The sequence below is a fragment of the Macaca fascicularis genome, chromosome 19 (assembly GCF_037993035.2).
Source record: "Macaca fascicularis isolate 582-1 chromosome 19, T2T-MFA8v1.1".
NCBI lineage: Eukaryota > Metazoa > Chordata > Mammalia > Primates > Cercopithecidae > Macaca > Macaca fascicularis.
The window spans coordinates 11,158,998-11,185,305 of NC_088393.1; the positions used below are offsets into that span (position 1 = coordinate 11,158,998).

At 50.2% G+C, this 26,308-nt stretch overlaps 1 protein-coding gene across 4 annotated transcripts in view; it reads left to right on the plus strand.

Moving 5' to 3' along the window:
- SLC44A2 (solute carrier family 44 member 2 (CTL2 blood group)) overlaps nucleotides 1-26,308 on the plus strand; it is a 49,359-nt gene that overhangs the window by 544 nt on the left and 22,507 nt on the right. For 2 of the 4 annotated variants that reach the window (XM_045378474.2, XM_045378477.2), the window contains exons 1-2: nucleotides 24,519-24,623; nucleotides 25,202-25,250. In XM_045378474.2, coding sequence (XP_045234409.1) covers nucleotides 24,587-24,623; nucleotides 25,202-25,250 — 86 coding nt within the window. In that variant the 5' untranslated portion in view covers nucleotides 24,519-24,586. Of the gene's footprint in view, nucleotides 1-24,518; nucleotides 24,624-25,201; nucleotides 25,251-26,308 lie in introns of those variants that run through there. The other 2 variants (XM_065535655.2, XM_045378478.2) reach the window with 1 other exon arrangement.

Consider the following 26,308-nt stretch of genomic DNA (forward strand, 5'->3'; position numbering starts at 1 on the left):
GAAACTGAGGCAAGACTGGGCAGACCGAATACCCAGCTGACAGCCCACCGGGTCTGGCTAGCCGCCTGGAAACGGCGGAAAGAAGGGCATCTTTGGTGAGGAGGCAGGAAGGAAGCAGGAAACAATTGAGAAACTTTCCCCTCCCTGTGCAAGGGGCTAGGGGCCCCCACCTCCCATTTCGGGAGGTGCTGGCGGCTGGAACTTCCTCCGGCGAACCTCTTGGGGCGGCCTCAGGCATTTGGCCCTGGGCATGGGCCCAGGATGTGGGCTTCTCTATCACCAGCGCCCTGTGGTTCCACCCTCCCCTGGATTCCCACGGTGGGGGGAGTTGCCATCCTTAGTTTCTCCTTTCTCTTCTCCATTTTGGGTCCCCAAGACCCAACTCAGTCCCAGCCCCACGTGGTACTACCCTGGGGGCAAAGAAGCACTGTCGCGCCCCTCTTTGTGTGACAAGAACTTCCTGGAAACTGTGACACTGAAGGGCCTTGGGGAGGGGGCCGGAAACTGCTCGAAATTATTCAAGAAAAACAAGTTGGGTAGAGCTGTGCCTCCCTGCCCCTAGGGACTGTATGGCCTCAGGAGGCTACCGGGAGAGACAGATCAGGGAGGCTGGGACCTTCCCTGCAGAGCCCAGTCAAGGGGAGGCAGCAGTACCTGGCCACCTCCCAGCACCCCCTTCTCGATTGAAGCTGCTGCCCAGTCCTCTGGAGGGACCCCCTTGGTCTTGATTTGGGCTCAAATCCCAGCCCCAGCGGCTGCGGGTGCTGTGTGTTCCTTGGGTGTGGCAGGCTGTCTCTCACCTGAGAGTCTCAGCCTGAGGTTCCAGCCAGGTCTTGCCTGCTTGTGGGCAGCATCTGAGGGGGTCTTGGGTCTCTATGAAGTTTGGCTGGGACAGGGACGAGGGGCAGAGAGGACAATGATATGATTCACCCAGCCTTGAATTTGGCCAAAGGATGGAATTGAGCTGTGGACAGAGCTGGGCAGACCTCCCAGGCCCACACATGAGACAGGGGACCCCGCCAGACAGAGCTTGTTCTGGGCTTAAGGGAGTACCTTCAATTAACAAATATTTGTTGAGCACAATTTAGGCAGGGGTCTAGACACTGGAAACCCAGCAGTGAATAGAGCAGTGAAATCCTTGACCGCAGGGAGTAGTCAAGGGAAGGAATGTGTAATTTTAGGTTGTAAGTTGTGAAGCAAAGAACGGGACATCGTGTGATCTTGTGTGGCAGAAACAGCAGCGATTATTTTAGGTTACTAAGGGTTGGAAGTTGAGCCAGCCGTGGGAAGATTTAAGGGAAGTGTGTTTCATGCAGAAAGAACAGCAAACAAACCACATTGTTACTTAATTATATTTTGCCTTGGGGCCAGAGGGGCCATCTGGTTTGATTGCTTGAAGTAGGGGTTTTGCTTAGCTTGGAGTAGTCCCTTCACATCAGAACCAAAAACCTGGGGGCCTTGGACTGGCCCATAAAGTCCCTGATAGATGAAGGGAGCTTTAGGGAGCTTTCCCCTAGGGATGGTGTGGAAGAGTGACTCACTTATCCTACCCTCCTGCCCCAGTGGCTTCCCATCCATCGTGAGTTTAGGGGCTGACATCAGACAAACCCTGGCTCAAATCCTGGCTCTGACATTTAGGAGCCGTGTGGCCCTGGGTGAGTCCGTGACCTCTCTGAAGCTCTGTGTCTTTGTCTGTAGGACTCGGTGGACCACACTCACTGGTAGAGGAAGCATTTTGCATAGTCTGGCAAGCTCGATGTGCTCAGGAGGCCCCTGGGGCTGGTATTACTGAGGACATGGCTTTCCCCTGAGCTGATGGAGAAGCAACCCAAGGCATTGACTTGGGTGAGACCAGGTTGGGCAGGAAGTACATTCCTCAGCAGAGATCATATCTAAAGGAAGGCAGCAGTTCCGAGGGAAATGGGGAAATGGCTCTGGGCCCCGGCGGATGTCAGCAATGGGCACTGCCATCCTTCCCATCCAGCCCACGCTTGGCAAGAGCAGTGCAGAAAAAGATTCTAGAATCCAAAACAATAAACTCTGACCATGGAGAAATAAAACTAGGGTCGGCAGGGGGTCAGTAGTGATGCTTATTTAAAAAACGGACTCTTACCAGGTGCGGTGGCTCACACCTGTAATCCCAGCACTTTAGGAGACCGAGGCTGGCGGATCACGAGGTCAGGAGATCAAGACAATCCTGGCTACCACGGTGAAACCCCTTCTCTACAGAAAATACAAAAAATGCCGGGCCCGGTGGCTCACGCCTGTAATCCCAGCACTTTGGGAGGCCAAGGCGGGTAGATCACCGGAGGCCGGGAATTTGAGACCAGCCTGAGCAACACGGTGAATCCCCATCTCTACTAAAAATACAAAGTTAGCTAGGTGTGGTGAGTGCCTGTAATCCCAGCTACTCGGGAGGCTGAGGCAGGAGAACCGCTTGAACTTGGGAGGCGGAGGTTGTGGTGAGCCGAGATTGCGCCATTGCACTACAGCCTGGGCAAAAAGAGTGAAATTCAGTCTCAAAATGAATAAATAAATAAGAAAAACACAAAAAATTAGCGTGTCTGTAGTCCCAGCTACTTGAGAGGCTGAGGCAGGAGAATCGCTTTAACCTGGGAGGCAGAGGTTGCAGTGAGCCAAGATGGCGCCACTGCACTCCATCCTGGATGACAGAGCGAAACTCCATCTCAAAAAAAAAGAAAAAAAAAATGGACTCTTGGCCGGCCGAGGATTACAGACTCATGCCTGTAATACCAGCACTTTGGGAGGCTGAGGTGGGTGGGTCACTTGAGGTCGGGAGATTGAGGTCATCCTGGCCAACATGGTGAAACCCCATCTCTATTAAAAATATAAAAATTAGTCAAGTATGGTGGTGCACATCTGTAATCCTAGCTACTTGGGAGGCTGAGACAGGAGAATTGATTGAACCTGGGAGGCGGAGGTTGCAGTGAGCTGAGATGGTGCCACTGCACTCCAGCCTGGGCTATGGAGTGAGACTGTCTCAAAAAACAACAAAAACCAGACTCTGGCTGGACAGTCACTGATGCCTGTAATTCCAGCACTTTGGGAGTCCCAGGTGGGAGGATCGCTTGAGCCCATGAGTTTGAGACCAGCCTGGGCAATATAGTGAGACCCTGTCTCTACAAAAAATTTAAAAATTAACGGACTGTGGCGGTGCTCACCTGTAGTTCCAGCTACTTGGGAGGCTGAGGTGGGAGGATTGCTTGAGCCCAGGAGGCAGAGGTTGCAGTGAGCAAAGATAGTGCCACTGCACTCCGGCCTGGATGACAGAGGAAGGCCCTGTCTCAAAATAAAAAGGAGATTCCAGCTGGGTGCGGTGGCTCATGCCTGTAATCCCAGCACTTTGGGAGGCCGAGGCTGGCGGATCACGAGGTCAGGAGATCGAGGTCAGGAGATCCTGGCTGACACGGTGAAACCCGTCTCTACTAAAAATACAAAAAATTAGCTGGGCATGGTGGCGGGCACCTGTAGTCCCAGCTACTCGGGAGGCTGAGGCAGGAGAATGGTGTGAACCCGGGAGGCGGAGCTTGCAGTGAGCCAAGATCGGGTCACTGCACTCCAGCCTGGGCGACAGAACGAGACTCCGTCTCAAAAAAAACAAACCTCCCCCCCAAAAAACAAAACAAAACAAAACAAAACAAAAAAGCAGATTCCCTTGTCCCATTTGCCAGAATACAATTCAGCCTGCAGTGAGGCCCTGGCACCTGATTTAAGCATATATACATATGACTGGGTGTGGTTGCTCACGCCTGTAATCTCAGCACTTTGGGAGTCCGAGGCAGGTGTATCACCTGAAGTCAGGAGTTCAAGACCAGCCTGACCAACATGGTGAAACCCTGTCTCTACTAAAAATACAAAAATTGGCCAGGCACAGTGGCTCACGCCTCTAATATTAGAACTTTGGGAGGCTGAGGCGGGTGGATCACCTGAGGTCTGAAGTTCGAGACCAGGCTTACCAATATGGTGAAACCCTGTCGCTACTAAAAATACAAAAATTAGCTTGGCGTGGTGATGTACACCTGTAGTCCCAGCTATGTGGGAGGCTGAGACAGGAGAATTGCTTGAACCCAGGAGGCAGAGGTTGCAATGAGCTGAGATTGTGCCATTGCACTCCAGCCTGGATGACAAGAGTGAAACTCTGAAAAAAAAAATTATATATATATTAAAATATATCTAGGCCGGGCGCGGTGGCTCAAGCCTGTAATCCCAGCACTTTGGGAGGCCGAGACGGGCGGATCACGAGGTCAGGAGATCGAGACCATCCTGGCTGACACGGTGAGACCCCGACTCTACTAAAAAATACAAAAAACTAGCTGGGCGGCGAGGTGGCGGGCGCCTGTAGTCCCAGCTACTCGGGAGGCTGAGGCAGGAGAATGGCGTGAACCCGGGAGGCGGAGCTTGCAGTGAGCTGAGATCTGGCCACTGCACTCCAGCCTGGGCGGCAGAGCGAGACTCCGTCTCAAAAAAAAATAAATAAATAAAAATAAAATAAAATATATCTATACACATACACATATATATGTATATATGAAAAGGTTGTTACTTGCCGCTATTTTCTTTGAAAGGGATAATACAGTCACTTGCTTTAAATACAAAAGATGCTATGGTTTTATGATGAAAGTTTCCCTCTTTCTCTCTTACCCTGGACCATACTTTATTCTTTGTTGTTGTTGTTTATACACAGGGTCTCACTCTGTTGCCCAGGCTGGGCTAGAGTGCAGTGGTACGATCATAGCTTACTGCAGCCTCAAATTCCTGGGCTCAAGTGATCCTCCTGTGTAGTTGAGACTTATAGGTGAGTGCCGTGATGCTCAATTCTTTTTTTTTTTTTTTTTTTTAAGAGGCAGGGTCTCACCATGTTGCCCAGGCTGGTCGTGAACTCCTGGGCTCAAGCAGTCCTCTTGTATTGGCCTCCCAAAGTGCTAGCATTATAGGCATGAGTCACCACACTCAGAGTTTTATTTGTTTATTTGTTTTGCCTAATGTATATTGGAGATGATCTCGTGTCAAAACCTCCAAAGCTTCCTCAATCATTTATTGTTATTATTATTTTATTTTTTTAAGAGACAGGGTTGCCTGGCATGGTAGCTCACTCCTGTAATCCCAGCACTTTGGGAGGCCGAGGCGGGCAGATCATGGGGTCAGGAGATCAAGACCATCCTGGCCAACATGGTGAAACCCCGCTTTTTTTTTTTTTTTTTTTGAGACAGAGTCTTGCTCTGTCTGCACACCCATGTGACATCTGTCTCCCCCCAACACATGTGGGCATCTCATACTCAGTGCGGCGGCATCTAAGCTTTTTTTTTTTGAGACACAGTCTCACTCTGTCGCCCAGGCTGGAGTGCAGTGGCACAGTCTCAGCTCACTGCAAGCTCCGCCTCCTGGGTTCATGCCATTCTCCTGCCTCAGCCTCCCAAGTAGCTGGGACTACAGGCGCCCTCCACCACGCCCGGCTAATTTTTTGTATTTTTAGTAGAGATGGAGTTTCACCGTGTTAGCCAGGATAGTCTCAAACTCCTGACCTCGTGATCTACCCGCCTCGGCCTCCCAAAGTGCTGGGATTACAGGCGTGAGCCACTGCGCCCAGCCACCCTATTTCTACTAAAAATAAAAAAATTAGCCGGGCATGGTGGCGTGCACCTCTAGTCCCAGCTACTTGGGAGGCTGAGGCAGGAGAATCACTTGAACCCAGGAGGTGGAAGTTGCAGTGAGCCGAGATTGCGCCACTCCACTCTAGCCTGGGCGACAGAGCGAAACCCTGTCTCAAAAAATAAATAAGCCGGGCGCGGTGGCTCAAGGCCTGTAATCCCAGCACTTTGGGAGGCCGAGGCGGGTGGATCACGAGGTCAGGAGATCGAGACTATCCTGGCTAAAATGGTGAAACCCCGTCTCTACTAAAAATACAAAAAACTAGCCGGGCGTGGTGGCAGGCGCCTGTAGTCTCAGCTACTTGGGAGGCTGAGGTGGGAGAATGGCGTGAACCCGGGAGGCGGAGCTTGCAGTGAGCCGAGATCATGCCACTGCACTCCAGCCTGGGAGACACAGCGAGACTCCGTCTCAAAAAAAAAAAATAAATAAATAAATAAAAAATAATAAATAAATAAATAAATAAATAGACAGGGTCTTGCTATGTTGCCTTGGCTAGCCTAGAACTCCTGAGTTGAAGGGATCCTCCCACCTCAGCCTCCTGAGTAGCTGGGACCAATTACAGGTGTGTGCCATGGCTCCCAGCACAGTATTTTTTCACAGTATCATAGAATAGTACATTTGTGGATGGACTGTCTTTTATTTAGCCAATCAAAGGGAATATTTATTTTAAACTTTTTTTTGAAGTAGGAAATACATACATAAAAGGGCGTAGATCCTAAATATATGAGGCTGAAGGAGCTTTCACAAGGTGAACACCTCATGTGGCCAGCACCCAGATAAGGAAAAAAGGACATTTCCAGGGCCTTGTCATGTGCAAGAAGGGTCTATCTGTATTATTATTATTTTATTAGCGTATACACATATATATGTATATTTTTTAATTTGAGACAAGGGCTCACTCTGTCACCCAGGGTGAAGTGCAGTGGTACAATCTCAGCTCACTGAAACCTCTGCCTCCTGGTTTTAAGCAATTCTCCTGCCTCAGCCTCCCAAGGATCTGGGACTACAAGGTTCAAGTTACCATGCCTGATTAATTTTTGTATTTTTTGTAGAGACCGGGTTTTGCCATGTTGCCCAGGGTGGTCTGGAACTCCTGGGCTCAAGCTATCCACCTGCTTCAGCCTGCCAGAGTGCTGGAGCTAGAGGCTTGAGCCACTGCACCCAGCCTACCGTTTTTTTTTTTTTTTTTTTTTTGAAATGGAGTCTTGCCCTGTCACCCAGGCTGGAGTGCAGTGGCGCGATCTCGGCTCACTGCAACCTCTGCCTCCTGGGTTCAAGCCATTCTTCTGCTTCAGCCTTCCCAGTAGCTTGGACTACAGGCACGTGCCACCATGCCCGGCTAATTTTTGTATTTTTGGTAGAGACAGGGTTTCACCATATTGGCCAGGCTGGTCTTGAACTCCTGACCTCATGATCTGCCCGCCTTGGCCTCCCAAAGTGCTGAGATTACAGGCATGAGCAACCGCGCCTGGTCCAGCCTACATTTTAAATTGAAGTGTAATTTGGTGTTTTTTGTTGTTGTTGCTCCTTTTTTCTTTTTTTTTTTCAAGACAGAGTCTTGCTCTGTCGCCCAGGCTGGAGTGCAGTGGCATGATCTCAGCTCACTGCAACCTCCGCCTCCTGGGTTCAAGCGATTCTCCTGCCTCAGGCTCCTGAGTAGCTGGGATTACAGGTGCACCTCACCACGTCCAGCTACTTATTGTATTTTTAGTAGAGACGGGGTTTTGCCATGTTGGTCAGGCTGGTCTCAAACTCCTGACCTCAAGTGATCCACCCGCCTCAGCCTCCCAAAATACTAGGATTACAGGCATGAACCACTGCGCCTGGTGAAGTATAGTTTACATACTAAAAATCACACATTATTAGTTTTTTTGTGGAGATGGAGTCTCGCTATATTGTCCAGGCTGGTCTTGAACTCCTGGGCTCAAGTGATCCTCCCACCTCAGCCTCTTAAAGTACTGAGAATACAGGTATAAGCCACCGTGCCCAGCCCGTAACTCTTTTTAAATGTACAGATCTATGATGTTACATTTATTTATTTATTTATTTATTTATTGAGAGTCTCGCTTTGTTACCCAGGCTGAAGGACAGGGCACGATCTCGGCTCACTGCAGCCTCTGCCTCCCGGGTTCAAGTGATTCTCGTGCCTCAGCCTCACGAATAGCTGGGATTATAAGCACGCACCACCATGCCTGGCTAATTTTTGTATTTTTAGTAGAGACGGGGTTTCACCACGTTGGCCAGGCTGGTCTCGAACTCCCAACCTCAAATGATTCTCCCACCTTGGCCTCCCAAAGTGCTGGGATTACAGGCGTGAGCCACCGAGCCCGGCTAATGTTACTTATATTTAGATTGTTGGGTGGTGGCCTGTTTTTGTAAGGCTGGTGGGCTAAGAATGGCTCCTTTATTTTTAAATGGTTGTAAAAAAAGAAAAAAATATATATATGCAGAGATGATATGTGAACCACAAAGCTTAAAATCTTTAATATCTGGTCCTTAACAGAAAACATTTGCAGAGCCCTGGTAGAGAATTCTCCCTAGAGACTTTTCCTTATTATTATTATTTTTTTGAGATGGAGTTTTGCTCTTGTTGCCCAGGCTAGAGGGCAATGGCGTGATCTCAGCTCGCTGCAACCTCTGCCTCCTGGGTTCAGGTGATTCTCCTGCCTCAGACTCCTGAGTAGCTGCGATTACAGGCTCCTGCCACCACGCCTGGCTCATTTTTGTATTTTTAGTAGAGACGGGGTTTCACCATGTTGGCCAGGCTGGTGGGGAACTCCTGCTCTCAAGAGATCTGCTCGCCTCGGCCTCCCAAAGTGCTGGGATTACAATTGTGAGCCACCACACCCCACCGAGACTTTTCTTTTTTCTTTTGCCATTTCCCAATCAATCCCCAAAGTGAGATTTGATTTACTTATTTATTTATTTATTTACTTACTTACTTACTTACTGGTTGAATTCCTGGGCTCAAGCGATCCTTCCCCTTCAACCTCCTGAGTAGCTGGGACTATAGGCATGTGCCTCTATGCCGGGCTAGAGAGTATTATTTTAAAATATGATTTTAGGCTGGGCACGGTGCCTCACGCCTGTAATTCCAGCCCTTTGTGAGGCTGAGGCAGGCAGAGCACGTGAGGTCAGGAGTTCAAAACCAGCCTGGCCAACAGGGAGAAACCCTGTCTCTACTAAAAATACAAAAATTAGCCGGATGTGGTGGCGCGTGCCTGTTATCCCAGCTACTTGGGAGGCTGAGGCAGGAGAATCACTTGAACCTGGGAGGCGGAGGTTGCAGTGAGCTGAGATGGTGCCACTGTTCTCCAGCCTGGGGGATAGAGTAAGACTCCATTTCAAATAAATAAATAAATATGATTTTATAAAAATGAAATAAAATATGATTTTTAAACTCTTGGTCAGGCCCATGAGCTGGAGCCCAGCCTGGGCAACATAGCAAAATCCTCATTTCTACTATAAAAATAAACAAGGCCGGGCACGGTGACTCACCCCTGTAATCTCAACACATTGGGAGGCTGAGGTGGGTGGATCACAACATCAGGAGTTCAAAACCAGCCTGGCCAAAATGGTGAAACTCCATCTCTGCTAAAACTACAAAAATTAGCCAGGCGTGGTGGCAGGTGCCTGTAATCTCAGCTACTCGGGGGGCTGAAGCAGGAGAATCACTTGAATCTGGGCAGCAGAGGTTACAGTGAGCCGAGATTGCACCACTGCACTCCAGCCTGGGCAAGAGAGTGAGACTCCATCTCAAAAAATAATAAACAAACAAACAAGAGACCTGGTGCAATGGTTCACTCCTGTAATCCCAGCTGTTTGCGAGGCCAAGGTGGGTGGATCGCTTGAGTCAGGAGTTTGAGACTAGCCTGGGCAACATTGCAAAACCCCTTCTTCCCAAAAATATACAAAAAATTAGCTGGGCATGGTGGCTCATGCCTGTGGTCTGAGCCACTCTGAAGGGTGAGGTGGGAGGATTGCTTGAGCCTGGGAGGCAAAGGTTGCAGTGAACCAACATTGTGCCACTGCACTCCAACCTAGATAACAGAATGAGACCCTGTCTCAAATATGCAAGTAAACAAATAAACTCTTACATAATAAAATTAATAAATTCCCTCTGTTCTGGCAGGGGGACGAAAAACTAATTATAAGTAAGTCCTCAAGTCCATGGAAGATTTTAGCTTTCCACATGAAAGAATCTTCTACAGATCTTTGGTTAACTGTTTTCACCTCAGAGGTAGCTCAGCCAAGAAGTCTCCTTCCAGATTGTGACCTATTAATTTCTGTTTGTGTGTGGCATCTGGATCTTTTTTAAGCTTCTTAGACTGAGCCGGGTGTGGTGGCTCACTCCTATAATCCCAGCACTTTGGGATGCCAGGGCGGAAGGATCACTTGAGCCCAGGAATTTTATACCAGCCTGGGCAACATAGTGAGACCCTGTCTCTACAAAAAAAATTAAAAATTAGCAGGGCGTGGTGGTGCATGCCCGTAGTGCCATCCGCTAGGGAGTCTGAGGTGGGAGGGTCACTTGAGCCCAGGCGGTCAAGGCTGCAGTGAGCTATGATTGTGCGCCTGCACTTCAGCCTGGGCAACAAAGGAGACCCTGTCTCAAAAAAAATAAAAAACATTAAATGTTTCTAGAAGCAAATCTCTGGTTTTGTGCCTAGCACAGTCTAGTATACAGTAGGGGCTCTATCTTTTGCCCTTAACCCTTCTGAGCCTCCCCACCCAGATGCTGTCCTCAAACCCTTTGTCAACAGGAGGTGTCTGGGCAGCTGGTGATGCTCATTCCCCAGGCACAGACTTCCGGGAAGGCAGAGGCCAGCGGCTGGCTGTGTGGGTGAGGCTTTGGGTTGCTGCAGCCCTTGGGGACTTGGCCAGTGTCCGGAAGCTGTGGGGGCTGGGTGGCATTTGATGTCCTGGCACCAGCACTGTGACTGGGCAGGCTGCGGCCGTTCTCTTATCACCCACGCCCACTGCACTGGGTGGGTCAGTCGTCACAGCCAGCAAGGCTGGCACCCGAAGGCTGCCTCCCCCAATCCTGGCCTTGTCCAACAGCTCGGTTTTCCCAATTTTTCTTCCACACCATTGCTGCAAGATTATCTCTGCTTCTCCTAGTACCTGCCGAGGAAAAGGCCTGGGTGGGCTCCAGCAGGGCGTTGGTTTGATTTGTGGCTGTGTTCCTCACCAGCCGTGTGGTCCGAGCAAGCAGCCTCGGCGTGCCCGTCGTGAAATGGGATCACACTATTGGTTAGTGGGGATAGGAGGAGTTGTTTTTGTTTTGTTATTTTTATTCGTTTGGTTTATTTTTATTTATTTTTATTGTATTTAATTAATTAATTTATTTATTTATTTATCTTTTTTTTTTTTTTGAGACGGAATCTTGCTCGGTCGCCCAGGCTGGAGTGCAGTGGCACGATCTCGGCTCACTGTAAGCTGCGCCTCCTGGGTTCACGCCATTCTCCTGCCTCAGCCTCCCAAGTAGCTGGGACTACAGGCGCCCGCTGCCACGCCCAGCTAGTTTTTTGTTTTATTGTGTTTTGTTTTGTTTTTGAAAGGAGTCTCGCTCTGTTGCCAGGCTGGAGTGCAGTGGCGCAGTCTCGGCTCACTGCAACCTCTGCCTCCTGGGTTCAAGCGATTCTCCTGCCTCAGCCTCCCAAGTAGCTGAGATTACAGGCACCTGCCACCACGCCCAGCTAATTTTTGTATTTTTAGTAGAGATGGGGTTTCACCACAATGGCCAGGCTGGTCTTGAACTCCTGACCTCGTGATCTACCCGCCTCGGCCTCCCAAAGTGCTGGGATTACAGGCATGAGCCACTGTGCCTGGCCGGTTTTATTTTTTTTAGAGACAGGGTTTCTGTCATCCAGGCTGGAGTGCAGTGGCATGATCACAGCTCACTGCAGTCTCTGCCTCCGGGCTCAAGCGATTCTCCCACCTCAGCCTCCTGAGTAGCTCGTACCACAGGCACGCACCACCACACCCAGCTAATATAGTTATTTTTTTGTTTTTTCTTTTCTTTTCTTTTTTTTTTTTTTTGAGATGGAGTCTCGCTCTGTCATCCAGGCTAAAGTACAGTGGCGCGATCTTGGCTCGCTACAACCTGCCTCCTGGGTTCAAGTGATTTTCCTGCCTCAGTCTCCCGAGTAGCTGGGACTACAGGCGCCCACCACTACGCCCGACTAATTTTTTGTATTTTTGGTAGACACGGGGTTTTACCGCATTGGCCAGGTGGGTCTCGAACTCCTGACCTCAAATGATCTGCCTGCCTTGGCTTCCCAAAGTGTTGGGATTACAGGCGTAAGCAACTGCACCTGGCCAACTTGAAGACTTTGGCTGGGTGTAGTGGCTCATGCCTGTAGTTCAAGCACTTTGGGAGGCCAAGGCGGGAGGATTGCTTGAACCCAGGAGTTTGAGACCAGCCTGGGCAACATAGTGAGACCCCGTCTCTTTAAGAAAAATGGAAGAGGGAGGTAGCAGAGTCAGAGGAGGACATGGAACAACGGAAGCGAGGTGGGTTTGATGTGACTGCTGGCTTTAAAAATGGAAGAAGCGGCCAGGAGCCAAGGAATGTGGGTGGCCTCTAGAAGGTGAAACAGGCAAGGAAACAGATTTTCCCCTAGAATCTCTGAAAGAAACACAGCCCTGCCTATACCTCGATTGTAGCCCAGTGAGATGCATTTTGTACTTCTGCCCTCCTGAGCTGTGAGATAATACATTTGTGTTTTTAATTTATTATTATTATTATTGTTATTATTTTGAGACGAGTTTTGTTCTTGTTGCCCAGGCTGGAGTGCAGTGGCGCGATCTCGGCTCGCTGCAACCTCTGCCTCCTGATTTCAAGCGATTCTCCTGCCTCAGCCTCCTGAGTAGCTGGGATTACAGGCACACGCCACCACGCCCAGCTAATGTTTTGTATTTTTAGTAGAGATGGGGTTTCACCACGTTGGTCAGGCTGGTCTCAAGTTCCTGACCTTAGGTGATCCACTTGCCTTGGCTTCCCAAAGTGTAGGGATTACAGGCATGAGCCACCGCGCCCAGCCATAAATTTGTGTTTTTTAAGCCACCAAGGCATTGGTGTCTTGTTACAGCAACCATAGGAAATAATGCAGTTGACCCTCAAACCACATGGGTGTGAGGGGCACTGACCCCCTGTGAAATTAGAAATCTGCGTATGCCTTAAATTTTTGTAGAGACAGGGTTGTGATCTGTTGGTCAGGCTGGTCTCGAACTCCTGGCCTCAAGAGATCCTCCCACCTTAGCCTCCCAAAATGCTGGGGTTGCAGGCATGAGCCACCATGCCCAGCCTGCTTATAACTCCCTAAAAACTTAATTAGTGATAGACTACTGTTGACTCAGCCTTACTGGTAACATGGAGGTCAGGAGTTTGAGACCAACCTGGCCAACATGGTGAAATCACGTCTCTATTAAAAACACAAAAATTAGCCAAGCATAGTGGTACGCACCTGTAATCCCAGCTACTTCGGAGGCTGAGGCAGGAGAATCGCTTGAACCTGGGAGGTAGAGGTTGCAGTGAGCCAAGATTGTGCCACTGCACTCCAACCTGGGCAACAGAATGAGACTCCATCTCAAAAAAAAAAAAAAAAGAAGAAGAAAAGAAAATATTATTAAGTTGGTGCAAAAGTAATTGCATTTTTTGCCTTTCCTTTTAATGGAAAAAATATTAAAATGTAAGGAAAAGAAAATACATTTATTATTCATTAAGTGGAAGTGGATCATCAAAAAGGTTTTCAGAGGCTAGGCGTGGTGGCTCACACCTGTAATCCCAGCACTTCGGGAGGCCAAGGCAGGTGGATCATTTGAGGTCAGGACTTCAAGACCAGCCTGCCCAACATGTTGAAAACCCTGTCTCTACTAAAAAAAAAATTAGGGGCCAGGTGCAGTGGCTCATGCCACCTGTAATCCCAGCACTTTGGGAGGCCAAGGTGGGAGGATCACTTGAGGTCAGGAGTTTGAGACCAGCCTGGCCCACATGGTGAAACCCCATTTCTACTAAAAATACAAGTTAGTTGGGCATGGTGGCTCACACCTGTAGTCCCCACTACTCAGGAGGCTGAGGCACAAGAATCGCTTAAGCCCGGGAGGCAGAAGTTGCAGTGAGCTGAGGTCACACCAGTGTACTCCAGCCTGGGCAACAGAGAGAGACTCAAAAAAAAAGATGGTCTTCACATTGAGTGAGCTGAGGAGGAAGAGGAAGGGAAGGGGTTGGTCTTGCAGTCTCAGGGATAACAGAGGCAGAAGAAAATTGTGTTTAAGGGGATCCGTGAAGCTCAAACCTGTGTTGTTCGAAGGTTAACTGTCCATTGACTTGGGAGCTGGATAGCTTGGGTCTGCTGATTGCAATCTTTCGCACCATGGGCATCTTCTTTCTCTCTAGGCCTCAGTTGATCTGTCTGTCAAATGGGGATAATGATAGAAGTTGCTGTAAAGATGAAATGAGGTGGGTTGGACATGGTGGTTCACACCTGTGATCCCAGCACTTTGGGCAGCCAAAGCGGGATTGCCTGAGCCCAGGATTTAGAGACCAGCCTGGGCAACATAGCGAAACCCTGTCTCTACCAAAAGTACAAAAATTAGCCGGGCATGGTGGTGTGTGCCTGTAGTCCCAGCTGAGGTGAAGGATCACTTGAGCCTGGGAGGTTGAGGCTGCAGTGAGCTACGATGGTGCCACTGCTTTCCAGCCTGGGTGACAGTGAGACCCTGTCTCCAAAGAAAAAAAAAACCGGATGAAATGAGGTGAACCATGTAACATTTTGTTATTTTATTGATTGATCAATTGATTGAAACAGAGTGAAACTCTGTTTCAACATACACAGTGAAAAAGACAGGGTCTCATTCTGCTTCCCAGGCTGGAGTGCAGTGGTGCAATCTGAGCCCTCTGCAACCTCTGGAGTGCAGTGGTGCAATCTGAGCCCTCTGCAACCTCTGTCTCCTCAAGCTCAAAGATTCTCTCACCTCAGCCTCCCAAGTGGCTGGGACTACAAAGGTATGCCACCACGTCCCGCTAATTTTTGTTTTTTTTGTTGTTGTTTTGTTTTGTTGTTTTTGTAGAGACGAAGTTTTGCCTGTTGCTTAGTCTAGTCTTGATCTCCTGGACTCAAGTAATCCACCCCCTTGGCCTCCCAAAGTGCTAGAATTACAGGATTCAGCCACCATGCCCTGTCTCTATTTTTACCTTTTTTTTTTTTTTTTGAGACGGAGTCTCGCTCTGTTGCCCAGGCTGGAGTGCAGTGGCCTGATGTCAGCTCACTGCAAGCTCCGCCTCCCAGGGTTACGCCATTCTCTTGCCTCAGCCTCCCGAGTAGCTGGGACTACAGGCGCCCGCTACCTCGCCCGGCTAGTTTTTTGTATTTTTTAGTAGAGACGGGGTTTCACTGTGTTAGCCAGGATGGTCTCGATCTCCTGACCCCGTGATCCGCCCGTCTTGGCCTCCCAAAGTGCTGGGATTACAGGCTTGAGCCACCGCACCCGGCCATGTTTTTACTTTTATTTTTAGAGACCGGGGCCGGGCACGGTAGCTCACGCCTGTAATCCTAGCACGTTGGGAGGCTGAGGTGGGCAGATCACCTGAGGTCAGGAGTTCAAGATCAGCCTGGCCAATATGGTGAAACCCCATCTCTACTAAAACTACAAAAACTAGTCAGGCATGGCGGTGGGCGCCTGTAGTCCCAGCTACTCAGGAGGCTGAGGCAGGAGAATCGCTTGAACCCGGGAGGCAGAGGTTGCAGTGAGCCGAGATTGTGCCACTGCACTCCAGCCTGGAAGACAGAGTGAGACTCTGTCTCAAAAAAAAAAAAAAAAAATAGAGACCGGGTCTTGCTCTGTTGCCAAGGCTATAGTACAGTGGTGCCATCACAGTTCACTGCAGCCTGTAACTCCTGGGCTCCAGTCACCCTCCCACCTCAGTCTCCCTGGCAGCTGGGACTACAGGCACGGACCACCATACCCAGCTTGTTCTTCTTTTTTTCTTTTTTTTTTTTTGAGACGGATTCTCTCTCTTGCCCAGACTGGAGTGCAGTGGTGCGATCTTGGCTCACTGCAAGCTCTGCCTCCCGGGTTCATGCCATTCTCCTGCCTCAGCCTCCCGAGTAGCTGGGACTATAGGCGCCCGCTACCACGCCCGGCTAATTTTTGTATTTTTAGTAGAGACGGGCTTTCACCATGTTAGCCAGGATGGTCTCCATCTCCTGACCTTGTGATCCACCTGACTCGGCCTCCCAAAGTGCTGGGATCACAGGCGTGAGCCACCATGCCCGGCCGCACCTGGCTAATTTTTTTGTGTATTTTAGTAGAGACAAGGTTTCACTGTGTTGCCCAGGCTGGTCTCGAACTCCCGAGCTCAGGCAATCCGCCCGCTTCGGCCTCCCAAAGTGCTAGGATTACAGGCATGAGCCAACGTGCCCGGCCTTTTCTTCCTAGTATACATTCAGGGCTACTGAATAAAGAATTTATCCTTTCCCTGCAAATTCTACATGTATCATGTATACAATTTTTTTTTTTTTTTTTTTTGAGACAGGGACACACTCTGTTACCCGGGCTGGTGGGCAGTGGCACAGTCACAGATCCCTGAAACCTGAACCTGAACCTCCTGGGCTGAAGTGATCCTCCCACCCTAGGCTTCCCCAGTAGCTGGGACTACAGGCACATCATACCCAGCTAATTTTAAAAAATTCTGGCCAGGCACAGTGGCTCACACCTGTAATCCTAGCACTTTGGGAAGCTGAGGCGGGTGGATCGCTGGAACTCATGAGTTCGAGACCAGCCTGGGCAACATGGCAAAGCCCAGTCCCTACAAAAATTACAAAAAATTAGCCGGGTGTGGTGTTATGTGTCTGTAGTCTCAGCCACTTGGGAGGCTGAGGGAGACTGGCTTGAGCCTAGCGGGTAGAGGTTGCAGTGAGCCGAGATTGTGACACTGCACTCCAGCCTGGGGGGCAATAGAGCCAGACCCTGTTAAAAAAAAAAAAAAAAGTGTTTTTTTTTTTTTTTTTTTTTTTTTGAGCCTCAGAGCCTACTTTGGCTCGGGAGGCTGCTCGATTTGCAATACAAAAAAAAAAAAAAAAAAAAAATTTGTGGAGACGAGGTCTCAATATATTGCCCAGGCTAGTGTTGAACTCCTGGACCCAAGCAATTCCCTTGCCAAATGTTGGGATTACAGGCGTCAGCCACTACACCTGGCCTGAGATTCATTTAAGTATAAAATTAGCAAATCTCCACTGGACACAGTGGCTCATACCTGTAATCCCAGCACTTCCGGAGGCCGAGGTAGGTGGATTACCTGAGCTCAGGAGTTCACGACTAGCCTGGGCAACATATTGAAACCCCGTCTCTACTAAAATACAAAAAATTAGCCGGGCGTGGCGGCATGCGCCTGTAGTCCCAGCTACTTGGGAGGCTGAGGCAGGAGAATTGCTTGAACCCAGGAGGCAGAGGTTGCAGTGAGCCGAGATCATGCCACTACTCTGCCCTGGGTGACAGAGCGAGACTCCATCTAAAAAAAAAAAAAAAAAAAAAAAATTGCAAATCTCCAGCCTGAGCAACATGGTGAAATCCTGTCTCTACAGAAAAATCCAAAAAATATTAGCTGGGTGCAGTAGTGTGTGCCTGTAGTCCTAGCTACTTGAGAGGCTGAGGTGGGAGGATCACTTGAGCCCAGGAGGTGGAGGTTGCAGTGAGCCAAGATTGTGCCACCACACTCCAGCCTGGGCAACAGAGTGAGGCTTTGTCTAAAAAAAAAAAAAAAAAAAAATTCCCAGGCACTGTGGCTCATGCCTGTAATCCCAGCACCTTGGGAAGCTGAGGTGGGCAGATCACCTGAGGTCGGGAGTTTGAGACCAGCCTACTGAACATAGTGAAACCCTGTCTCTACTAAAAATACAAAAATTAGCCTGCATAGTGGTGTGCGCCTGTAATCCCAGTTACTCGGGGGAGCTGAGGCAGAAGAATCACTTGAACCTGGGAGGCAGAAGTTGCGGTGAGCCAAGATTGGGCAGCAGAGCAAGACTCCATCTCAAAAAAAACCAACACAAATTAATTTTTAAAGTACGTGCCCTTGGGAAATTCTAGGCTGAGTTTTTATTTTCAGTGTTCACTCTATATACATGGATTATATATTGTGGCTATTCATTCAACAAATACTTATTAAATGTCTGTTTTATGTCAGGTGCTATGCTGTATACTGGGGACGCAGCCTGAATGAAAGACACATAAGTCCCTGTCCTTATGCAGGCAATAGGCAAGAGGGTAGATAATTAACAATCAATAAGCAAATGTGTAACGTGTCAGATGGTAATAAGAAGCAAAATTTATCACATCTGTAATCCCAGGGCTTTGGGAGGCCAAGGTGGGAGGAAGGCTTGAGCCCAGGAGTTTGAGACCAGCCTTGGGCAACACAGCGAGACCCTGTTCTACAAAAAATTTTAAAACTAGGCAGGCATGGTGGTGCGTGCCTATAGTCACAGCTACTCGGGAGGCTGAGGTGAGAAAATCACTTGAGCCCAGGAGGTTTAGGCTTCAGTGAGCTATGATTGCTCCACTGCATTCCAGGCTGAGTGATGAAGCAAGACTCTATTTGATAATAACAACAAGCAGAAAGTCATAGGGACGAGGTATAGTGGCTCACGCCTGTAATTCCAGCACTTTGGGAGGTCCAGGTGGGCAGATCACTTGAGGTCAGGAGTTCGAGACCAGCCTCGCCAACGTGGTGAAAGCCCGTCTCTACTACTAAAAATACAAAAATTAGCCGGGCATGGTGGTATGTGCCTGTAGTCCCAGCTGCTTGGGAGCCTGAGGCAGGAGAACTGCTTGAACCTGGGAGGCAGAGGTTGCAGTGAGCTTAGATGTCACCACTGCACTCCAGCCGGGGCGACAGAGTGAGACTCTGTCTCAAAAAAGAAAAAAAAGAAAGAAAAAAATGAAAGAAAGGGAAAGGTCCTAGGACTGAGAGGAAAGGGATGGTGGGTTTTTTGTGTGTGGGGGGGGGTTATTTATTTATTTATTTATTTATTTTTGAGACAGAGTTTCGCTCTTGTTGCCCAGGCTGGAGTGCAATGGCACGATCTCGGCTCACTGCAACCTCCGCCTCCCAGGTTCAAGCGATTCTTGTGCCTCAGCCTCCCGAGTAGCTGGGATTACAGGCATGTGCCACCTTGCCCCGCTAATTTTTGTATTAGTGGAAATGGGGTTTCTCCATATTGGTCAGGCTGGTCTCGAACTCCTGACCTCAGGTGATCTGCCCACCTCGGCCTCCCAAAGTGCTGGGATTATAGGCGTGAGCCACTACACCTGGCCTCACCCGGCTCATTTTTGTACTTTTAGTAGAGATGGGGTTTCACAGTGTTGCCCAGGCTGGTCTCGAGCTACTGGCCTCCAGTGATCTGCTTGTCTTAGCCTCCCAAAGTGCTAGGATGACAGGTGTGAGCCACTACGCCCTGTCAAGGTGGTATTTCAGGTGAGGACTGAAGGCAGTGGAGTTGTATGGACATCTGGGAGAAGAGCATTCTAAGCAGAGGGACCGAGCAGCTAGTGCAAAGGCCCTGAGGTCGGACCATGCCTGCTGAGTGTGGGACGTACCCAGGAGGCCAGTGAGGCTGGAACAGAGTAAGCCATGGAGAGAGAGGAAGCGGGTGAGGGCAGGAAGGTGACAGGGCAGATCACGCAGGGCCTTGTGGGCTGTGGCGAAGAGTTGGGCTTTTTCCTCGGAATGAGGCGGGAACCATGGAGGTTTCTGAGCAGAGCAGGGATGTGCCCTGACTTACGTGTGCACGGATGTCTCTGGCCGCTATAGGGACAATAGAAAGTGTCTATGTTGGTCCTGGCATAGTGGTGGGCGCTGTGTGAAAGGGTGGGTGCTTGAGGAGCAGGTGAGAAGAGGTTGGATTCTGGATAGCTCTGAAGGCAAGCAGAGAGGTAGCCCAGGTTCCTGGCCGGAGCACGTGGGAGGATGGAGCTGAGTCACTGGATAATCAGAGGCTTGGGCAGGCCAGGCGCGGTGGCTCACACTTATAATTACAGCACTTTGGGAGGCTCAGTTGGAAGGATCCCTGAGGCCAGGAGTTCTAGACCAGCCTGGGCAACATTGTGAGACCCCGTCTCCACTAAAAATACAAAAAATTACCTGTGTGTGGTGGTGCATGCCTGTGGTCCCAGCTACTCAGGAGGCTGAGGTAGGAGGATCGCTTGAGCCCAGGAGGTCAAAGCCACAGTGAGCTGTGATTGTGCCATTGCACTCCAGCCTGGGCGACAAAGTGAGACCCTGTCTCAAAAACAAAAAAGCGGCCGGGTGCGGTGGCTCACGCCTGTAATCCCAGCACTTTGGGAGGCCGAGGCGGGCGGATCACGAGGTCAGGAGATCGAGACCATCCTGGCTAACACGGTGAAACCCCGTCTCTACTAAAAATACAAAAAATTACCCGGGCATGGTGGCGGGCGCCTGTAGTCCCAGCTACACGGGAGGCTGAGGCAGGAGAATGGCGTGAACCCGGGAGGCGGAGCTTGTAGTGAGCTGAGATTGGGCCGCTACACTCCAGCCTGGGCTACAGAGCGAGACTGTGTCTCAAAAAAAAAAAAAAAAAAAAAAAAAAGCTTGGATGCCGCTGCACTGAGTATGAGATGCCCACATGTGTTGGGGGGAGACAGATGTCATATGGGTGTGCAGCTCAGCGACAAGGGTTTCCTGAGGGCTCAATTTTTGGGATTCCTCAGTGTGAAACTGGTGGGTGGGGCCTGAATAAAATATCCCCAGGGCACCCCATGTAGTTGGGAACGGAAGAGGCCTGTGGCTCGCTCTCTTTGTCCGCTGCTTGGAATGGGTAGGGTGGGACCAGCTAGCCTTTGGGCTGCCAGAGACTTGGAGAACCACAGGGCTTCTTTCAGAGTCTGGGTCACCCCAGGGCATGACTTGGTGCCTCGGGCCTCGCCTGTGGTCCAGGTGTTTAGACAGGGCCCCTCTGCTGGAGGTAACTAGGAGGAAGGCGCCTTTTTTTTTTTTGAGACTGAGTCTCGCTCTGTCGCCCAGGCTGGAGTGCAGTGGTGCGATCTCGGCTTACTGCAAGCTCTGCCTCCCGGATTCATGCCATTCTCCTGCCTCAGCCTCCCGAGTAGCTGGGACTACAGGCTCCTGCCAACATGCCCGGCTAATTTTTTGTATTTTTAGTAGAGACAGAGTTTCACCGTGTTAGCTGAGAGGAGCCGGGCACATTCCTCAGCCCCGGGCTCAAAACAAACAAGCCCAGTACAAACACACCCCATCCTCCCATCTCACCACATATCGCCACATATCTCTCAAACTTCCTGAGCCCAGTACAAACACATCCCTTAGCCAGGATGGTCTCGATCTCCTGACCTCGTGATCCGCCCGTCTCGGCCTCCCAAAGTGCTGGAATTACAGGCGTGAGCCACCATGCCCGGCTGAGAGGGAGCCTTTTTAAGGATAAGCTGAGTTAGTGACCAGAATCCTGCCTGCGAGTCCTAGAGTCTAAGGCAGCAGCAACAATTATTGGACACTAACTGTATATGATCACGCTGAATGTATAAGCTCATGCTGTCTGTGTACTCCCAACACCAAATGTATATTCCTGCTGAGGATACCTCCACGCCACCTGTATAACGCATGTTAACCAAATAATCGGCTGCACTATAAATATCTATAAATATTCAAGTAGGGCCAGGTTGCCTGCAATCCCAGCACTTTGGGAGGCTGAGGTGGGAGGATTGCTTAAGGCCAGGAGTTTGAGACTAGCCTGGGTAACACAGTGAGATCCTGTCTCTATTTTTATTGTATTGTATTTTATGTTTTTTGAGACAGAGTCTCGCTCTGTCACCCAGGCTGGAGTACAGTGGCATAATCTCGGCTCATTGCAACCTCCACCTCCCAGGTTCAAACCATTCTCCTACTTCAGCCTCCCCAGTATCCGGGATTACAGGTGCCCACCACCACGCCTGGCTAATTTTTGTATTTTTAGTACAGACAGGGTTTTGCCATGTTGGCCAGGCCGGTCTTGAACTCCTGACCTCAGATGATCTGCCCGCCTTGGCCTCCCACGGTGCTGGGATTACAGGCGTGAGCCACCGCGCCCAGCCCGTCTCTATTTTTAAAAATAATAATAATAAAAATAAATAAATTCACAAGCGGCCTCAAAGTTGGGAGATACTGGCTGCGCTCAGTGGCTCATGCCTGTAATCCCAGCACTTTGGGAGGCCAAGGTGGGTGGATCACCTGAGATCAGTAGTTTTGAGATCATTCTGGCCAACATGGTGAAACACCGTCTCTACTAAAAATACAAAAATTAGCCGGGTGTTACGGCACACGCCTGTAATCCCAGCTACTCCGGAGGCTGAGACAGGAGAATTGCTTGAACCTGGGAGGTGGAGGTTGCAGTGAGTCGAGATTACGCTACTGAACTTCAGCCTGGGTGAAAGACTCTGTCTCAAAACACACACACACAAAAGTTGGGAGATACAGTGAGACCAGTTGTATTTTATTTTTTAATTTTTATTTGTTTTTTGAGACAGAGTCTCACTCTGTAGCACAGGTTGGAGTGCGGTGGTGCAATCTCGGCTCCCTCAACCTATACCTCCCTGGCCCAAGCAATTCCCCTGCCTCATCCTCCCCAGTAGCTGGGATTACAGGCCCACGTCACTACGCCTGGCTAATATTTTTGTATTTTTAGTAGAGACAGGGTTTCACCATGTTGGCCAGACTGGTCTCAAACTCTTGACCTCAGGCAGTCTGTCCACATTGGCCTCTCTAAGTGCTGGGATTACAGGCATGAGCCATAGCACCCAACCAGTGAGATCAGTTTTAGTACACAAAGGAGTATATAATCAGCATGTGGGTGGATAGTTGGTGTGGGGGTATACAGTAGGCATGGGGGTATACAGTAGGCATAGGGGGTGCGGCCAGCTGTACCATGCTGGTATACTCCCATAGTATACACCCATGATGGCTGTATACGTCACACAAACTGTATACCCTTCACCCCTACTATACACCCACAAACAGATTAAGTGCCTCTGTGATAATTATATACATCCATGTTACCTGTGGCTTCACTGACCATATGCCCCATACTTGCAGCATCCCATACCTGCTCTGTACCCCTGTGTTGATTGAACACTGTTACAGTGATCATACAGTATACCCATTGCCAACTGTGAACCCTGATACTAAGTGTGTACCCCTGGTATGCCATGCCTGATCTATGCAGTGTTTTTCTTTTTTTAGATTGTTTTTTAATTTAATTTAATTAATTAATTTTTTGAGACAGAGTCTCGCTCTGTCGCCCAGGCTGGAGTGCAGTGGCGCGATCTTGGCTCATTGCAATGTCCACCTCCTGGGTTCAAGTGATTCTGCTGCCTCAGCCTCCCAAGTAGCTGGGACTACAGGTGCGCACCACCATGCCCAGCTAATTTTTGTATTTTTTGTAGAGATGGGGTTTCACCAACTTAGCCAGGATGGTCTTGATCTCTTGACCTTACGATCTGCCCACCTTGGCCTCCCAAATTGCTGGGATTACAGGAGTGAGCCTCCACACCCAGTCTATTTTCTTTTTTCCTTTTTCTTTTTTTTTTTTTTTGAGACAGAGTCTCACTCTGTCCCCCAGGTTGGAGTGAAGTGACGTGATCTTGGCTCATTACAACCTCCACCTCCTGGGTTTAAGCGATTATCCTGCCTCAGTTTCCCAAGTAGCTGGGATTACAGGCATGTGCCACCACACTGGCTAATGTTTGTATTTTTAGTAGAGAAGGGGTTTTGCCATGTTGGCCAGGCTGGTTTCAAACTCCTGATTGCCGGTGATCCACCCACCTCAGCCTCCCAGAGTGCTGGGATTACAGGCGTGAGCCACCATGCCTGGCCTATTCCTGCTCTTTGAGGTCAGTTTTGGTTTCATACTTTAGCCTCATTTTGCAGTTGAGGAAACTGAGGCTTAGGGAAGATAAGGCCTTTTTAAGTATCTTCTAGTTCAGAGGGTGCAGAAGGAGCATTTGAATTAAGGGCGACCCAGGAGGATGTGGGCTTCAGAAGGGTGGAGTTTGGATCTCTCTGGTGCCTCACTGTACATGGTGCCCCGCCCAAGGCCTGTACCCACTAAGGGCTGAATAAATGCTTGTTCTAAGGCCAGGCCCAGTAATGCAATTGGGGACCACGGTGGGAGGAGCCCACAAGTCCAGGAGTTAAAGATGAGCCTGGGCAACATAGCAAGATCCCATCTCTACAAAAAGAATTAAAAATTAGCCGAGTGCAGTAGAGCACCTGTAGCTCCAGCTACTTGGGAGGCTGAGTCAGGAGGATGGCTTGAGACGGGAGGTTTAGACTGCGATGAGCTGTGATTGCACCACTGCACTCCAGCCTGGGCAACAGAGGGAGATCCTGTCTCAAAAAAAAAAAAAAAAAAAAAAAAAAAAAGCAGACAAAAAGAAAACTCATTTCCTGCACAGGTTGGAGAAGTTTTCAGCCCCAACACTCCACAGTTGGTTGTCTGCGTTTGGGCGGTGGGCCGTTTTCCCTCCCAGTGCCTCAGTTTCCACACCTGCAAAACGGAGTCACAGAAACGCTCTTTCAGGGTGGCTAGGGGTTCTGGGCGGTGTCGCCCGGTGGCGGAGTGTTCCCGGGGTGAAGCCGCAGGGTTCTCGGGTGGGGGCGGGGAGGGCTAAATCCGGCCGGCCGGTGAGTGGCGGGAGCAGCTGCCGCCCCGCCCGCGCCCTCCCGGGTCCCACAGTCTGGGCAGCTGCCCAGCTTGGGCCGGTCTGACCGGTTTGGGCCGCCCCGCCTGGCGCTGTGCTGGGAGGAGCCGCCGCCAGTCGCGCGGTCAGTGCCTCCCTCCAGACTCGGGAGGGCCGAGGGGGCGCGGGACAGAGCGCGGGCGGCCGCCGGGGCTGGTCGCCTGCAGGGATGGGGGACGAGCGGCCCCACTACTACGGGAAACACGGTAGGCAGCGACCCCCGCCCACAGCCCCGGGCCGACCCCTCGGCCCCTCGGTGGGGGCCTCGAGAGGACATGGGGCGCAGGGAAGGGGGCTGGAGGGGGAGCGCAATTGCAAATCTGCGCCTGGAGCCTCCCTACCATCAGCCAGCCCCCCTTACCCCACTTTTCCCCCGGAGCCTCGCAGACGACCCTCCTTACTCTCCCCCACCCAAAGGACCTGCCCCTGTAGCCCTCTGCCTGGCACTGCTGCCAGCGCCCCCTTCCCCCTATCCCATCTCAGACCTTCCCCGTCTCCACCTAGTTCCCTGGTGGCCACCATTTCAGCCCTCTTACCAGTGGGTGGCCGCCAGTTAATAAATTTGTTCACAATTAGTGATTCCTCCTTCCTCCCTAGTCCTGGCCTGCCAGAACTGGGGGCTTGGGTGTGGTCACCTGGAGGTGGGTGAGGCAGAAAATTCCACAGGTCTCTGAAATTCATTCTTGCCGAGGCAAAGACACCCCTAGGGGCTTTTGGGAGGGGGCGCTCTCCCAGCCCTGTCTTGGTTCAGGTCTCCAACCCCATCAATCTTTTTGACTTTCAGGAACGCCGCAGAAGTATGATCCCACTTTCAAAGGACCTATTTACAATAGGTAAGGGCTTTGGGTTTTGGAGGGTTCTCCCTGCTAATACTACCCCAGTCCCTGTCTCTTCACACACCCCCACCCCCGATCTGTTCTCCAACAGACTGGTGACAAATATTTGAAACTTGTTTTGTTTGTTTGAGACGGAGTCTTGCTCTGTCGCCAGGCTGGAGTGCAGTGGCGCGATATCGGCTCACTGCAACTTTCACCTCCCAGGTTTAAGCAGTTCTACCACCTCATTCTCCCGAGTAGCTGGGATTACAGGCATGCACCCGGCTAATTTTTTGTTGTTGTTGTAATTTTAGCAGAGATGTTTTGCTGTGTTGCCCATGCTGTTCTCGATCTCTTGAGCTCAAAGCGATCCACCTGCCTTGGCTTCCCAAAGTGCTGGGATTACAGGTGTGAGTCACCACATCTGGCCTGGATTTAATTTTTACCATGTTCGTATTTTTTGTTTATTTATTTATTTTTGAGATAGAGTCTCACTCTGTCACCCAGGGTGGAGCGGTGCAAACTCAGCTCACTGCAACCTTCCCCTCCCGGTTCAAGCGCTTCTCCTGTCTCAGCCTCCCAAGTAGCTGTGACTACTCAGAGGCTACTCAGGAGACTGAGGCAGGAGAATTGCTTGAACCGGGGAGGTGGAGGTTGCAGTAAACTGAGACTGCTCTACAGTACTCCAGCCTGGATGACAAGAGTGAGACTCTGTCTCGAAAAAATAATAACAAAACAATAAAATACAGCCAGGCACGGTGGCTCACACCTGTAATACCAGCACTTTGGGAGGCCAAGGTAGGTGGATCACTTGAGGTCAGGAGATCAAGACCAGCCTGACCAACATGGTGAAACCCTGTCTCTACTAAAAATACAAGAATTAGTCAGGCGTGGTGGCGGGCACCTATAATCCCAGCTACTTGGGAGACTGAAGCAGGAGAATTGCTTGAACCTGGGAGGTAGAGGTTGCAGTAAGCTGAGATCGTGCCACTGCACTCCAGCCTGGGCAACAGAGTGAGACTCCCTCTCAAAAAAAAAAAAAAAAAAAAAAAAAAAAAAGACTAGCTTGGGCAACA